The sequence below is a fragment of the Rhineura floridana genome, chromosome 15 (genome assembly GCF_030035675.1).
Source record: "Rhineura floridana isolate rRhiFlo1 chromosome 15, rRhiFlo1.hap2, whole genome shotgun sequence".
Classification (NCBI taxonomy): domain Eukaryota; kingdom Metazoa; phylum Chordata; class Lepidosauria; order Squamata; family Rhineuridae; genus Rhineura; species Rhineura floridana.
In genome coordinates this window covers 34,186,592-34,203,129 of record NC_084494.1, presented here as the reverse complement: position 1 = coordinate 34,203,129, position 16,538 = coordinate 34,186,592, and the positions used below count along the sequence as shown (strand labels likewise).

General features: G+C 44.5%; 1 protein-coding gene across 6 annotated transcripts in view; it reads right to left on the bottom strand.

Moving 5' to 3' along the window:
- Positions 1 to 16,538, bottom strand: part of LOC133370779 (rho GTPase-activating protein 11A-like) — a 33,192-nt gene that overhangs the window by 5,973 nt on the left and 10,681 nt on the right. For 5 of the 6 annotated variants that reach the window (XM_061597587.1, XM_061597588.1, XM_061597591.1 and 2 more), the window contains 7 exons: positions 12,659 to 12,819; positions 9,321 to 9,464; positions 8,500 to 8,577; positions 7,330 to 7,426; positions 6,063 to 6,151; positions 4,007 to 4,145; positions 1,068 to 1,173 (listed from right to left, as the gene is read on the bottom strand). In XM_061597587.1, the coding sequence (XP_061453571.1) occupies positions 1,068 to 1,173; positions 4,007 to 4,145; positions 6,063 to 6,151; positions 7,330 to 7,426; positions 8,500 to 8,577; positions 9,321 to 9,464; positions 12,659 to 12,819 (814 nt within the window). The remainder of the gene's footprint in view (positions 1 to 1,067; positions 1,174 to 4,006; positions 4,146 to 6,062; positions 6,152 to 7,329; positions 7,427 to 8,499; positions 8,578 to 9,320; positions 9,465 to 12,658; positions 12,820 to 16,538) is intronic. The other variant, XM_061597590.1, reaches the window with a different exon arrangement.

Here is a 16,538-nt window from a genome sequence, read left to right as displayed (position 1 = left end):
GTCCTCACTGGGGAGCACATTCCACAGGTAGGGAGCCACAACTGGAAAGGCCCTCTCCTTCACAGAGGGTGCAAAGCAGGGCTGGTGTGGTCTGGCAAAGTGTACAGAGGGCCTGATAGAAAAGCCTGGAGGGCGCATCAGGAGGTTCCCCATCCCCGCAATAAAGAGCCCATCTGTACATTTTCCAAGGTGCTTTTGTTTTACATTGGACACCAGCGTCTTGCCAACAAGGCAGGGGCAAGAGTTTTGGTGGTAATGGCAAGGAGAAGCAGCTCGACACAAGTCAGCCTTTTTGGGGATGAAACAGCCCAGCCCCATACAAGCACAGCTTGTTCACTTACAGTTCAAAAATCAGTAGGTGGGACAAACCACTCAGCTGCAGTAAAATATAGATAGAGAGTCCAAGGCAAAGTGGCACAACCTTGAGAATGCCCTTGGTGCCACTTCTTGTCCCTAAGGGAACGGGCTTCCCACTTTCCAATGCGCAGTATATAGGGTTTTCTCCCCAGAGATGCCAAGAGGCAGAGCAACCCCAGTCCACAATCATAGGGCACTTCCTGGCCAATGGTTAAAGTGGCAGGTACCCACGTTAGTCCATTAGGCATAAAAAAATATTGGAAGTAACAGTAAGGCAATACTTTTATTAAGAGCAACAAAGAGGCAAGAGAGTCCCAAAAGCTTCTTTGTGATTTTTTTTTTACTTGGCCCTAGTAATGCTGTGTGACTAACACTGGTATTCAGTTTTTATTAGGATTGAGCCTGTGTGCGACTCTAACCTTTTCTGATCACCTCTGGTCCCACTTTCCATGAGGTGAAGGCCCATAGAAGCTAGAACAGCTTTCCCCAACCTGGTGTCCTCCAAATACTGTTGGACTACAACTCCCATCAGCCCCAGCCAGCCTGGCCAATGGTCAGGGACGATGGGAGTTGCTCTCCAAGTTGGGGAAGGCAGTGTTAGAACAACAAGTTACAGCACACAAGCCACTTGCTGCCCCTGCTGGTTGGAGTGGGAAGTGCAGAACCAGGGAACCAAAGGGAGGATGGCCCTCAGTCTCTAAAGGACTCACCAAGTCTTTGCTGTTGCGGGAGAAGATGCGCAAAGATTTGCGCCCCATTTCCTTCCGCTCAAAAGGCACCGGAGAGCAGCAGGGGGAAGTGCAAACCGAATGTTTCCTGAAAGGGAAGAGGAGAGAGGGAAGCAGCCAGAGAATTTAGTCACTTCCATGACATACCTTTAAAGTGCATGGTTTCCCCCAAAGAATCCTGGGAACTATAGCTGGTTGACAGTGCTCAGGATTGTGCCTCTGTGAGAGGTAAACTACAGTTCCCAGGATCCTTTGGGGAAAGCCATGTGCTTTAAATGTATGGTGTGGAAGTGGCCTTTGCACACAGAAATCATGATAAAGCTAAGCGAGACCTCCATGTTCAGAGGCAGGCTACAGCAAGGTACAAGACAGGACCAATAAGGGTCACTTAGCAACCAACCCTCTTGTGAGCATCCAGAGGCTGTAAGAGAACATCTTATTATAGGGGGATCCTCTGGTCGGATTCAGGCAGGCAACGGAGAGGTTGATAGTATTGCTATTCTGCAGATGGGGAACTGAGGCTGAGAATTTGTGACTTGCACCCAAGGCTGCATGGAAGATTCCATAGCAGAGGCAAGATCTGAATCGAGGGCTCCCCAATCCAGCTTGAAGCCTTCTGGCTTCTAGTCCAGTGCTGGCTCTCAGAAAATGGTGCGTTTTCCATTAGCATCTATGCTACAGTTTGAGAAGGGAAAGGCACAAGGGGAAACTTAGGAAGGAATGGGAGGATTCTAAGCTTGGTGATCAGAGAAAACTCTACAGCTAACAGCTTTGTGACTGCAGAAATCCAACAGGTGCAGCCTTTTTCCAACATGAAGGTGCTATTCCAGGAATTGTTGATTTATGAGCCCTGCTAGAGGCAGGGGAGAGAGTGGCAGCCTAATGGGACTCTCCCATAGCAAGAACTAGTGACTGGACTAGGAACAGAAAGACCCAGGTTCGCATCCCCTCTCACCTGTGAAGCTTAATGGATAACCTTGGGCCAGTCACAATCTCTCTCAGCCTAGCCTACCTTACATGGTGACCGTAAGGATAAAAAACAAGAGACGGAAACCAGGAATGCCATCCTGTGCTTCCTTGGAAAGGAACAGCAGCATAGAAACACCATAAAATAAAACAGAGCGCATTTGCTGTGCAGGTTTATTAAACTGGGTGAGTCACTGACTATTGCACTGAAAGGATGGACAAGAAATTAAAGTACATACGAATTAAGCAATTTAGTGCTATCTAGTATTTAGCTATTTGTATACAAATAGCTAAATACTAGATAGCACTAAATTGCTTAATTCGTATGTACTTTAATTTCTTGTCCATCCTTTCAGTGCAATAGTCAGTGACTCACAGTTTAATACACCAACACAGCAAATGCACTGTAGAAATGGAAAGCCAGTGTGGTGTAGTGGTTAAGGTGTTGGACTATGACCTGGGAGACCAGGGTTCAAATCCCCACATAGCCATGAAGCTCACTGGGTGACCTTGGGCCAGTCACTGCCTCGCAGCCTCATGAAAACCCTATTCATAGGGTCCCCATAATTCAGAATCGACTTGAAGGCAGTACATTTACATTTTAAAGCAGAAATATGATCCGACATTAAGAAAATATTGTAAGGTAATACGTCTTAATAGATATGTAAGTCTCCTGAATATAATGAAAATTACCTATAGTATATAAAGTATATTTATAATTATAGTATAGCATATTAAACATAGCATCAAATTAAACATTAAGGGTTGTCTCCAACTGAGTTCTGCTCAGAGTAGCCCCACTGAAATTAATGGACCTAATTTAGTTAAATGAAACCAGAACTATCACTAGAAGCTACAATGATGAAACTGAGGTTTGAACACATAATGAGAAGACATGATTCACTAGAAGAGACAATAATGCTGGGGAAAAAAGAATGGAGTAGAAAAAGAGGAAGGCCAAACAAGAGATGGATTGATTCCATAAAGGAAGCCACAGACCTGAACTTACAAGATCTGAACAGGGTGGTTCACAACAGATGCTGTTGGAGGTCACTGATTCATGGAAAATGGAAATGGACTGCCTTCAAGTAGATTCCAACTTATGGGCAACCCTATGAAGAGGGTTTTCATGGTAAGTGGTGTTCAGAGAGGGTTGACCATTGCCTTCCTCTGAGGCTGAGAGGCAGTGACTGGCCCAAGGTCACCCAGTGAGCTTCATGGCTGTGTGGGGATTCGAACCCTGATCTCCCAGGTCGTAGTCCAACTCCTGAACTTAACCACTACACCACACTGGCTTTTGCCGATTCATAGGGTCTCCATAAGTCGTAATCGACTTGAAGGCACATAACAACAACAAGTTAGTCATGTCCATTAATTTCAAGGAGTCATAGCATTGCCCACACAAAAGGGGGGGGGAACCCTGACTGACGTACGTGTATCTGTATATCTATATCTATCATAGAATTACTATGTAGCTTTTTATATGCATACATGTATATGCATTTTATATGCATGCATGGGCTCCTTCTGGGAGGAAGGCTGGGGTATAAATTTAATAAATAAATAATTTTGGAATAATACACAAATATAAATAAAATAACATGCCTAATCTGCTGAATCATAACGCATCAAACGTAAGACAACTTGCATCCATTATTACATTCACTGGTCTGCAGGTAAGAACCCTCATATTTCAAGACTGAATTAATGCATTTATCATTTATTTCTATATTCCCACCTTTCCTCCCAAAGAGAGCCCGGGGTAGCAATACAAAATGCAACAACAAAAAGCCTACTTAAAATACCAACAGTGACACAGAAATGCTGACACTCCCCAAAGACTTGGTGAAATAAAAAAGGTTGCATATATCTGCATATGTAACAGTCTTCCTATCACCATTCCCACCGTAGCTCCGCCCCCCCCCAACTGAAAGACGCATTCACGACAACCCCACCTCTGAGGATGTTTCCGGCAGCTGGTGCGTTTCCTCTGAACTTTTGCAACCGGGGTTCGCGGGCTGCCAAGGGGGGGTCTGGTATCCAAGAATCGATTGGAGGTTTCGGCAAGAAAAACTGGAGCAGGACTTGCAGGAGCTGAGTTAGGTGAAGATGGATTTATTTCATTCCATTTATGAACTGCTCCCTACGAAAACTCTTAAAGCAATTTATCATTACCATCATCATCAAATTAATTAATTACCATGATCATCAAATTAATTAATTAATATTTATATCCTGTCCTTCCTCCCAGTAGGAGCCCAGGGCAGGTTACAACAGTTAAAAACAACCTAAACAGCATCACAGAAAACAGGGTGAGTCCTAAAAATATACATCTCAGAAGTCAAAGGCCAGGGCAAAGAGGTGCATCTTCAGCATTCGCCAAAAGGTGTACAATGAAGTTTCCAGATGCACCTCGGTGGAGAGGAAGTTCCACAGCTTAGGGGCTGCCACAGAGAATGCCGTCTCCCAGGCCACCACCACCCTGAACTTCCAAGGGTAGCAGAATTACCAAAAGGGCCCCCTCTGCTGATCTCAAGAGTGTCTGTAGGGAAAGAGGCCATCTTTTAGATTATAAAAACATATGGTATATAAAACATTTTCATACATAAAAACTATTTCAAATCAAATACAGATAGTGATAAGAATCTCCACTCAAAAGGCTTGTTGGAAGAGGATGGTCTTCAACAGGCACCAAAAAGACAATAGAGAAGGCGCTTGCCTGACATTTAACAGGTGGGAGTTTCAAAGGGTAGGTGTCACCACACAAAACGCCCCAAATCCTACGGAACGGACCTCCTTCATGAGATGGTATCTGCAAGAGGTTCTCTCCTGCAGAGCATAGTGATCAGCTGGGTATGTCTAAGGGGTGAGTTTCGGCATCCAAATATTTAGGGACAAAGGAACAGGTGAGATAATTGAGATTCCACTTTGTATGTATATTCCAGCTGGTCCTTTGCCTTTCTTCTTAATACGTACACTGGAATTACAAGTTAATGTAAGAGCCTGCCAATAGATTTGGGAATTTTCAGCTCACCTGTCACCTGCCTTTTAAAGCAATTAATCCATAGATTAAAGTTATATATGCATACTACCAGCAGTGGCGTAGTAGTCAATTTTTAAGTGCAGGAGCTGCACCCTCAAGGGGAGTTGAAAAATGCAGGCAGCTGTGCTCACAGTAACAAATGCACAGCAGGGATGAGGAAGTGGATCTGACTGGCGGACCAGATCTTTACTTCTCTCGTGGGCCAACTTTGCCAGGCAGGAGGGGCTGTCCACCTGCCAAATGCCTGACACAATTGTGATGCAGTGACAGCTTCCAAGGGGCTTGCTCTCAGGGTCCATCAGCTGATCAGTGCTGAGAGCAAACACCATTGGCTATACTAGGGGAGCTTCCAAAAGTGGAGTCTCTGATGCAGTCAATCCCAGACACATCTTTATCTGACTCACACCTGATGTTGCATATTATGTCAGATGTGGGACAGGTGGGCATGGTTTGAGGGAAACAGCCTTGCGGGTCTAATTTGGGCCTGTGGGTCCTTTTTGTGATTAAATGCATCGTTCTGGGATCCAGGGCAAACATGTCTGAAGAGCTGTATGACGCATTAAGTACGTGTGGCACATCAACCATTTCATTAGAATCATAGCACAATGAGCTGGGACATGGTGGCCTAATGGTTAGAATGCTGGGGTTATCTCCACTTAAGTCCTACTCAGAGTTAGGGATGGGCGAGAAATTGGATTCAGTTCGCACTTCAAGCCAAATCTTTCAAATCTGCACTTTCCAAAACAATATGAGAACCGCAACACAGCCACATTTCAAAATTCACACTTATTCAAATTTTGCAACACAGTTCTGAAATTGCTGCAGAAATGAATTTAAAACTGGAAAAATTAGAAACTAAGAGAAGTGAAACTGAGCAGGGCGGTGGCGGGGAGGAAATTGCCGCCCAGGGCTCCTGCTGGGAGGAAGGGCGGGATATAAGTCAAATAAATAAATAAATAAATACATACCTTGCAAGGAACCCATATCCACTGATTGATCAAATGGGTGCCCAGCATCCTCCAAGGGATCTGTGTTGGCTGAATCCAAGGACGACCTCCTGCAGAGGGGAACAGGAGAAAAAGGAGGGATACACTTGTGTGTTTGTTTATTTATTATTGCATTTCTACCTCCCATGTGGCCAGACATCCAATCAGATGAGAGGCCTCCTTGCTTTGAGTGAAGCAGCAAGCTACCTCGAATTGCCATCTCTAATCAACAGGGCTGGTGTCAAGGGTTGGCACAGTCAGGCATCCCCTGAGGGCCCACTGGATCTGATGCTCTTCTTCACCCCAGCCTCTCACTCCGGGCCAGACAGCAGCAGTGGCGAGCAGCAGCAGCAGCAGCAGCAGCAGATGCCACTCCTTGCTTGTTCATTGTCTCTCTGGCAAGGATGCAGGTGGTAGCCATGAGGAAGAGGAGGAACTAGGCTCGCCAGGTCTCCCCACTTGGCCAAGCCAAGCCACAACCACCTGCCCTACACCTGATGTCAGGTGTAGGTCAGCTAAAGGTCTGGTTGGGTCAAAAAAGGGGGGTTGCAGGCACCACCAATTAGGTGATCATCAGAGCTTGCACAGCGCTATGCATAAACAGGTCACCTGACATCATTGTGAGGTCAGGTGATTGGCCAGTGGGTGGTGCTGCCTACCTATCAAACTTGGTCTGCAGGAGGTGGGGCAGAAAAGGATCTGGCCCCACTTGTAGGACTCGTAATCATTTTATTTGTTTAGCAATATGCCATTACAGACAAGGCCTGCAAAGATGTCTATGCTGTGCTTGACCAGGTGGTGCAAGAGCATCTGCAGGAGGCCACTGCTCTGCTGGGCAAGTGAGCACTGATCCTCTGCCTGGGAGGGATGAAGGAAGGGGCTCCCATTGCCGCAGTGAGAGGAACAGCCTCTGCCTGCCCACGATGGCTGATGTTCTTGCCACCCTTTGCTTGCTCTGGGTGGTAAACTTAGCAGTGTGGACATCTGAGGGTGTGTGGACGTGTGTTGCATGGCCTGTGGCAGTTTGCACTGGCTGGAATCAGTTCTCTGCTACATTAGTAAAGGCAGTAAGGAGATAGACCCCCTGAGGGAGGAAAGCCCATAGAGCAGGTCTTGTGCCTTCCAACCCAGGGGCTGGTGTTGGGTCCCAATCTCAATTGGCAGAGCTCCAAGGGAAATTGAAAGGCATAGCCCACCCAGGCTGCTCCAGCCCAGCTGGTTCTATGGGTTATAAGAGTCCCAACAGTACCTCTTCTTGGCTGAAACTTCAGCAGCCCAGGCAACATCATTGGAGGCCTTCCGTTTAGAGTTGAAAGAAGCTTTCAGAGTTGTGGTACTTGTGGAGTCTGTGGGGAAAGGAGAACAGCTTCACAGTGACAACCTCAAAGCAAACATTAGGACAATTCAACTTATTTCAGTTGTCCGAAATGATGACATGGGGCACTGCAATACACGCCCCACAATGAACTCTCTTACAAGCCACAAAGTGCCATTTCAATTCTACCAAACACTTTGCAAGTCAAGTGAAGCGAGAATCAATCAACAGCCAATTAAAAATCAGCACCAATTAACTTGCTTCTCTGGTGCCACTAATAGATGTGATGTTTCACAGCAGCCTTCCCAAACCTCTCATCAGACCCAAATCTAATAATAAGAATCTAAATTCTTCCCAATGGCGAATGAACCGTTCAAGAACGATTATATTGCCAACACTTCATCCTTAACCAGCAGTGAACTCCAAGACCATTCCTCCACCGAGGGCTCTGGAAAATGTGGGTGGTATTCAGTGGGTCAGAGTAGACTCATTGAAGTTAACGAACATGACTACCTTAGAGTCACTGATTTCAATGGGTCTACTCTGAGTAGGACTTACTTGACTACCACCCTGTATTCTTTTAGTTCCTCTCAGCCCTGTCTCCCTTCTCCTGAGTTGTGACCCTCCCAAAAAAGGGATGGGTCAGGAATTAAATTCAGTTCTCATTTAAAGGCAAAATTGCCTAATTCACACTCTGCAAAACAATATGTGAACTGAAATGCAGCCATCCTTCAAAACCTGCACTTCTTCAAATTTTGCAATGCAGTTTTCCCACCAAGTGTACAAAAATGCATATACTAGTGTAAAGCATGCATATAAATGGACATATCAGTGAAATCAACATAAGAAGAATGCATTGGTATAAGGGAAAACTGCTTTGTAAAAATGTGTATATTACGTATAATTGCATACAAATGTGTGTAAATTAGAAGAAATTCACACTAAAATGCTGATGAAGATTCGTAAGGACTTTAAAAAAAACTGATGTAGAAAGTGGAGAACTGAGCTTAAGACTGGAAAATGAGAAACAGAGTGAATCAGAATTGACATATTTGCCCATCCCAACCCCTCCTAGACTCACTCTGCCACTACTCTCCAACTCACCCTCACGGACCTCCTGGGAAGGGACAGCGGAAAGGGCTCGGCCTGTCCTGAATTTGCTCAGGGCCTCCATGACAATGTCTGAAAGGAAGAGAAACAAAGAGTGGTATGAAAAGGAGTTAAAGGTCTGAGCGAGAGAAAGAGAGCTGAAATGCTGCAAGAGAACTGGAACACAGTGGATGTTCGAGAGCACAGTTGGGACACGGCAGCAGAGAAGCCGGGGGGGGGGCTGGATGCCAGTAGGCTCAGAAGCTGAACTAAAGGCTAGAAATCAATGAGGCTTGGTTAGGGAAACGGATCTTATACAGACATCTCTCTCCCCTCCAGCGAGAGTGACTATTGGCTTCCGTCTGAGACATCAATATTCAGAAATAAAAAGTCAAAACAATGGTGAATCCTTAATGCCCAAGTGCCGTTTCTCAAACAAGACCAGGTAAGTTGGGATTCCACAATCCAGGCCCCATCTGCGCTACACATTTAAAGCAGGATCATGCCACTTTAAACAACCACAGCTTCCCAAAGGGAATCCTAGGAGCTGTTGTTTGTGAAAGGCGCTGAGATTTGTTCGGAGACCTGTGTTTCCCGCAGAGGGCTACAATTCCTAGAGTGGCCAATCCCTCTTTCCCAGGGACCTCTGAGAAGGTGACAAGAGGGGGTCTCCTAACAACTCTCGGCACCCTTCGACAAACTGCCGTTCCCAGGATTCTTTCGGGGAAGCCATGACTGCTTAAAGCGGCATGATGGGCCTCCAGAGAGAAATCTGGAAGTGTCCCTAATCCCAACAGCCCAGCTTGGGAAATCTGTGTCTGGCCTCAAGCACTCACTGCCCACGCTGCACCGCCGTCTTCTTCGCCTCCCTTCCAAAGCCTTTTCTCTAGCTCCTTCTGGCCCTGGTGGCGACCGCCTCTCGCTTTCCACATCTGAAAAGGCAGCTTGCACTTTCTCCCAGAGAAGCTCAGGAACTGTGCCTGCAGCCAAGAGGAAAGGCCAGGGAGGGAAAATGAAGGGCAATGCTTCATGTTATAAATCAGCAAATGCAGTGGCAAGGAAACTTTTTCAGCCTGAGGGCCGCATTCCCTTCTGAATATCCTTCCGGGGACCATATGCCAGTGGCAGGTGGAGCCAGAGGCAAAAGTGTGCGGAGCAAGCAATGTACAGTTTACCTTTGCATGCTCAGGTAGTTTCTACACATGCGCACACACACACACACACACACTTCTCTCTCTCCTCCATTCGGGCAAGCAAGAGGCATTATCGCAATTCAAGGGCATATTCTAGCCAAGCAAAAACATTTGGGGGCAAGCTTGGGGAGACTTCCAAGGGCCAAACAGAGAAATCTGGAGACCTGTTTTTATAACAGCAATTGTTTTACCTGTTTTTATTATATTGTGAAGTGCTTTGAGATGCTTCACAAGAAGTGATTCATGAACTGAATGAAGGGCCGCATTTGGCCCGCGGGGCTGAGGTTCCCCGCCCCTGAACTAATATGTTGCCGTCATCTTCCAGAGAGGCAGCGATGTTCCTCTGCTGTAGCAAAAGCAGCAAGATGTAGCAAGAGATTTTTGTACTATAGCTAGGTATGGACAAGTCTGTCATTTGGCTTTCCTCAGTTTCTCATTTCCCCCCAATCTTAAATTAAGTTTGCCACATTTCCATAGTGGGTTGAGTTGTTGTTGTTTTTCAGATCCACATGAAAATCTGTCTGCATTCTCCTAATGGGCACCTCCCCCCCAATTTACACATTTTCCCCCAAAACAATGCATTTTATATGCTACCTTCCCTAACAAATGCATTGTTATGTACACTTTCTCCTGACATAAGCATTTTTGGTACACGTTATTTGATAACAGTGTCGCAAAAATCAGAGAAGAGAAAATTTCAAAGGATGGCTGCATTTCAGTCTATGTATTAGCTCAAGATAGAGATGAGAAGAAATTCAATTCAGTTCACATTTAAAGCTGAATTTATCAAATTCACACTTTCCAAAACAACATGTGGACCAATATTTTGAAATTTGCACATATCTGAATTTTGCAATATAGTTCTCCAGCTAAAGAATATTGACAAAAATATATGTATTAGGGGAAGGTGCACATGAAGATGATTATATTAGTGAAAATAACATACAAAAATGCATTATATTAGGAGAAATTGTTAGCAAAAATGTGTATATTAGTCAAACCCTCATACAAAAATGTGTTCTTTAGGAAAAGTTTGCACTACAATGCTGAAGAATTTTCATGAGGATTTTTTTAAATTCACAAACTGCTACAGAAGGGCAGAGAACTAAATTTTACATCAGAAAAATAAGAAATGGAGAGAACCAAAGCTGACTAGATCCTTCCATCCTTAGTTGGAGAATAATGAATAAAGGTAGATTTGCATTAAAATGGGAACTGAGCCAAATTTCTCTCACTTATTCCTAACTATGGACCACTCCATCATCAGATGCATTCAAAAATTAGGAGGTCAATGCAACCATCACCACCAGCAATATCCTGATGAGGAGTGTGGGAGAAGGAACGTTCAAAAGAGAGAGCATTAATGGTGGCAGTGTCGGGGGGGAACCAGGTTTCTGTGAGGGCAAGCAGCTGGAAGGATCGAGAAATGGATATATCACAGACAGTGACTGTTCTCTGCATGCAGAAGCAACAACTCCAGAGGAGAAGGGAGGGAAGGACTGGCAGTCAATGCACAGGGATTAGATTAGGAGGCAGGGTAGGTGGGTGCCTTTATGCTCTTGCTTACCACCCACCTGCCTCTCTTCTCCCTTGAATTTCTGTCTGCTTGCCCTGCCCGGTGACCCTCCTACAGCAACTTTTTCCCCCAATTCACTCCCCTACTCTTAAGTACCACACTAGTGAGTCACCAAGTAGGCAATGCTGTCCCACCTCCATCCAGCAGAGGGCAGCATGCATAATTTTGTTAGCACACAAGCTGAGCATCACTACTTGCTCCCCCTTTTCAACATCTCCGTTGTGTTAGGTGCTGCACAGCAAGGGGCAGCAGAGTTCAGGCTATCAGGATCTACTTTGTTTCTTATCAGAACCTCAAGATCCACCAACTGGAGCCTGGTGCAAAAGAGGTATGCTAAGAATTAGGTAATGTTGAGCCCAGGAATTTGTTTTGAGTATCAGAACAGAACCACAGCCCTTCCACACAGACAGCATTTACTCCTAGGTACATACATATACTTGCACACACTCGTCACTTCAGCAGTATAATTTAGCAGGGGGTAGCCATTTTGTTGTTGAATTGTTTAACAACTGGCAGTCAGAAATCTACTTTTGAGGACAGGGCCTTTGCTCAGTGGAAGAGCATGCGTTTCGCATGCAGAAGATCCCAGGTTCGGTCCCTGGCATCTTCAGGTATGGCATGAATCCAGCCAAAGCTGCTGCCAGCCAGTGCAGGCAATGGTAAAAAATGGGAGAAATTTAGTTCAGTTCACATTTTAATGTGAAACTACCTAATTCACACCTTTTGAAAAAATATGCAAACTGAAACACAGCTGTCGTTCGAAATTCACTGAATTTTGTGACTATGGAATTTGCTCCCACAAGAGGCAGTGATGGCCACCAACTAGGATGGATTTAAAAGAGGATTAGACAAATTCATGGAGGAGAAGGCTATTTAATGGCTACCAGCCATTATGGCTACATTCTGCCTCCACTGGCAGAAGCAGTATGCTTCTGAATACCAGTTGGTGGAAACTACAGGAGAGAAGAGGAGCGCTGTTGCACTTGGGTTCTGCTTGCAGGCTTCCCATAGGCATCTGGCTGGCCACCGTGAGAACCGGATGCTGGACTAGATGGGCCACTGGCCTGATTCACCTAGCTACAGTAGGGCCCCACTCATACAGCGGGTTACATTCCGGACCCCCGCTGTAAAGCGAAAACCACTGTAAAGCGGAACGCATTGAAGATAATGGTGCGTGTCGTGCGAAAATGAAGCAAAAATGGCGCGCGACAAGCAAAAACCGCCGTAAAAGTGGAACAAGCGCCGTAGGAGCGGGGCCTTTCTGCAATTGACAACCACTGTATTAGCGGAACGCTGTAAAGCGGGGCCCTACTGTATTATGTTCTTAATACACACATCCTTTCCAGATGTGCCCCACTGAATTTACCACCACTCCTCGTTTTGCATCCATGAGGATCAGACTTACCAATCTGTGACGCGTGGCTGATCAAAGCCTGGACCACAGCTGCCTGTCTCCGCAGCTGCACCTCTGCCCTGCCACTCAGCTGGCTGCAAACCTCATCAGGAAAGAGGTTGGGTGCGAAGATGACAGCCAGGTTGGCCAAGTCCATTTTGTTCTGAGCACTCCTAAAAAGAATTGCAAGGAAGGAGACAAAAGAGTTACCCTGGGATTAGCAAGGACCAGCGCAAGAAGGGGAGTCTCCTCACCAGTAATCTTGGGTGGCTGTTCTGTCCATGTATTAGCAAGGTCGTGTGTATTTCACACACATACACACCAGCACAAGCTGAAAAGGCAACCCAGTACAGAATTCGTCATCCTGAGATTTTCAACTTTTGTTAATTTTGAAAAAGTCGCTAGTCCTCATGGCTGCTGAGATTTGCATGCACAAGGTCCCAATTTAAAGAAGGCACTCTACCACTCAGCTGTGGCCCTCTAAAGCAGGGATGGGAACAAAAACTCCCATCACCCCCAGCTATTGGCCATGCTGGCTGGACCTGACAGGAACTGGAGTCCAACAATGCTTGCAGTACTCCAGATTTCCCATCCCAGGTCTAATGGCACTGTTTCCCCTCCGGCAGGGAGGCAAACTGGAAGCTGTAGCAGAAACCCAAAGCTCACTGCTCAGCTGGCTCTACCTGGGGAACTTAGGGGATAATGGGGGCAATGTTCCACATGCCTGATGCAGAAACCTTTGGGAGGGATTCACACCTCTAGCCACAGCAAAGAAAACCATTATCTTCTGAAGCTGTATTTTAAGTTCCTCCCTTCCCTTATATATATAAAGTTGAGATTACATTCCTAGCCCTCAAGCCTGCAAAATATGCATGACAGTGTGGTGATATCTTAGAAGCCAAACCAATGGGCTGAATTATGATTTCCACTAGCCAGAAGGCAGGGCTTCAGTGGTGATTAACATGACTCCTTGTCTCGCCCCATAACTAGCAGTAACAGAATAAATTATGCAGAACTTCAACAGCTATTATGGAAATATGGGATGGGGAACATGGTAATTGAGTATGCCTAATTTAGGACTTCCGGGAAGGGTGACTTAGCCTGTGCCTGCTTTTGAGACGGGCTCCTGCCTCAAAAGAAGCTTATTCAGATATATCAGTCAGTTTTTTTTTTTTTTTTTGACTGATTAAACTTCTCCCGGGTAGGGAGAAACGAAGAGATTAACCTCAAAGCCTATTTTTGTTGGGACGACCAGATCTCATTAATTTATGGGACGAGGTCCAGCCGACGAAGGTGGGACGGATTTTCAACAACAAGCTCTATCTGATAAAGCGAACGTTCATCTTATCTTCTAAGAGAGAACGCACTAACAGGCAAGCACCCTTCTTTCTATATTTTTCTTTTACTTGACTTAAATTGTTGCTGTTTAAAAGAGATTTGCCAGATTGATCGGTTTTTGACATCTCACTGGGGAGCCATAACTTCTCTCTGCTACTCACTAATTAATAGCTTATCTCTGTTTTTGTTGCAAAAAGCTGTCCTGGATTTGCATTCTAAAGATATACACAGAAGAGGGATTTCTATTCCAGATTTTTATTTTGAAGAATATTATATTGTCTGAGACTACTCTCTTTTTGGTCTATTTTATTTTGACGAATCTGTTTCCTGACGACCGCCATTAATTGTTTCGATCCTGGGAACTGCATTTTGTTTACTTAAGCATGGAGAGATAAGGCTGTCTGCTCTGTTTATACTGTGATGTCACCAAGTTTGGAGTATTAACCCAATTGTTGCTGAAATAAGAAGTGGTTTTCCTATATTTTTCTTTTAAAATGGCAATTAAGAAAGTGGCTGAGAATCTGGAAATAACTATGTTTCAGAAAATAATGGATGAGATTGAGATAACGAAACAAAACCTGCGACAGGGTTGTAAGGAGCTGAAAATTGAATTGAGTAAAATGAAGCAGGAGATTAAAGATATAGGGGTCCCTGTGAGAGAGGTGACCCTGGAAGGGGTCCCTGTGAGAGAGGAGACCCCGGAGATTGGAACAAACGTGGAACAGGAAAAAGATTTGGAGTCTATGGACTTTAGAAACAAAATCTATTGTTTGGAGACACAGGAGATTAAAGACATAGGGGTCCTTGTGAGAGAGGAGACCCTGGAGACTGGAACAGGGGTCCCTGTGAGAGAGGAGACCCTGGAGACTGGAACAGGGGTCCCTGTGAGAGAGGAGATCCCGGAGATTGGAACAAACGTGGAACAGGAACAAGATTTGGAGTCTATGGACTTTAGAAATAAAATCTATTGTTTGGAACTCAATGTTATCTCTGAAGAAATTAATGAAGATTCTAGAGATAAAGTTATCAATGGCATGGATAATCTTCTGGACTGGAATGATGTGATGGAGCCCAATATAGAGAAAATCTATGGAATTAACTGCAGCCATGTGACAATGGAAAAACTTTCAAGAGATGACCCAGTGTATTTTGAAAAAAAGAACAGAGATATGATTTTACAGCAGTATTTCAGCAACCTATTCAGAATGGATGGCAAGAAAATATTTGGGATAGAGGTAATTCCCATCAGACTCTTACTATATGACTATGGCTTTGACAGCAAGATTATTATGGAATACTGATAATGGAAGATTGGATACTGAAATTACTGGACTTAACAAGACTACTGAAGATGGAAGATGGAAAATGGAACTAATAGGGATAATAGAACAATGGCTACTGAAATTACTGAACCTAACAGATTCTGATGTGATGGATTAATTGAAATGTTTATTTTGACTATGGTTATGACAATAAGATTATCATAATTAGTAATGAGATGGATTAATCGATATGCTTATCTGGAAAAAAAAATTGATAGATATATTTCTTAAAGAATTGAAACCTCTCTTTGACTTTTTGTGGAAAGAATAAAGTAATGTTTATGAGATTTGATGATTAAGTAAGATAACTACTGGAGGAAAGTGATTTTATAATATGACTTAAGAGACAGGATTGTTATATATTATAGACTTATAACTGATTTGATCTTTGACAAATGGGAAGTCAATATTTTACTCTTTATTTTTTATTTTTGTTTTTTTTTTCTTTTTTTCTTTTTGTTTAACTATTTTTGATTTTGTTTTTTGTCTTTGAATGTTTTATGATTTCGTCTTGTATGTTTTATGAAAATCTGAATAAAAATTATTGAAAAAAAAAAAAAAGAGTATGCCTAATTTACACAGATGGCATAATTCAGCTTGCCTCAATTGTTATTTATTTTTAAATGCAAATGGCCCACAGGTTTGCTTCTGCCAGCCTCCTTTCTCTACTACAAACATAGGAAGTTACCTCAAAATGAACTAGACCATTGGTCCATCTACCTCAGTATTGTCTACACTGATCGGCAGCAGCTCTCCAGGGTTTCAGGCAGGGGACATTCTCAGCCCTACCTGGAGATACTGGCGACTGAACCTGGGACCTTCTGCATGCAAGGCAGATGCTCTGCCCCTGAGCTACGGCCCTTCCCCGAGTGCAAATAAGCCATTCAGAGAGGCAAAGGCCTGACTCATAGCTGGACACATAAAGCTGGGGTGGTCAAAAAGGAGATGGGGATCTACGGGCAGGCCCCTGGGTGATTTGCAGTAGATTTGAGGGTTTTTCTGAGTCCCAACTGTTGAACAACAGTGGCAACAACAAAAGAACATGAAAAAATAAAGGGAACCCTGTAGTTAGATCAAGCCAGTGGCCCATCTAGACCAGCTTCCTGTTCTCACAGTGGCCAACCACATGCTGAAAGCACCCTGGACAGCTCCTTGAAAGTTTGGACTAAAACCTGGAGCAGATTCCACTGCCCCACTGACATCAGAGCCACCAGCTGCCACTGGCTCTGCCC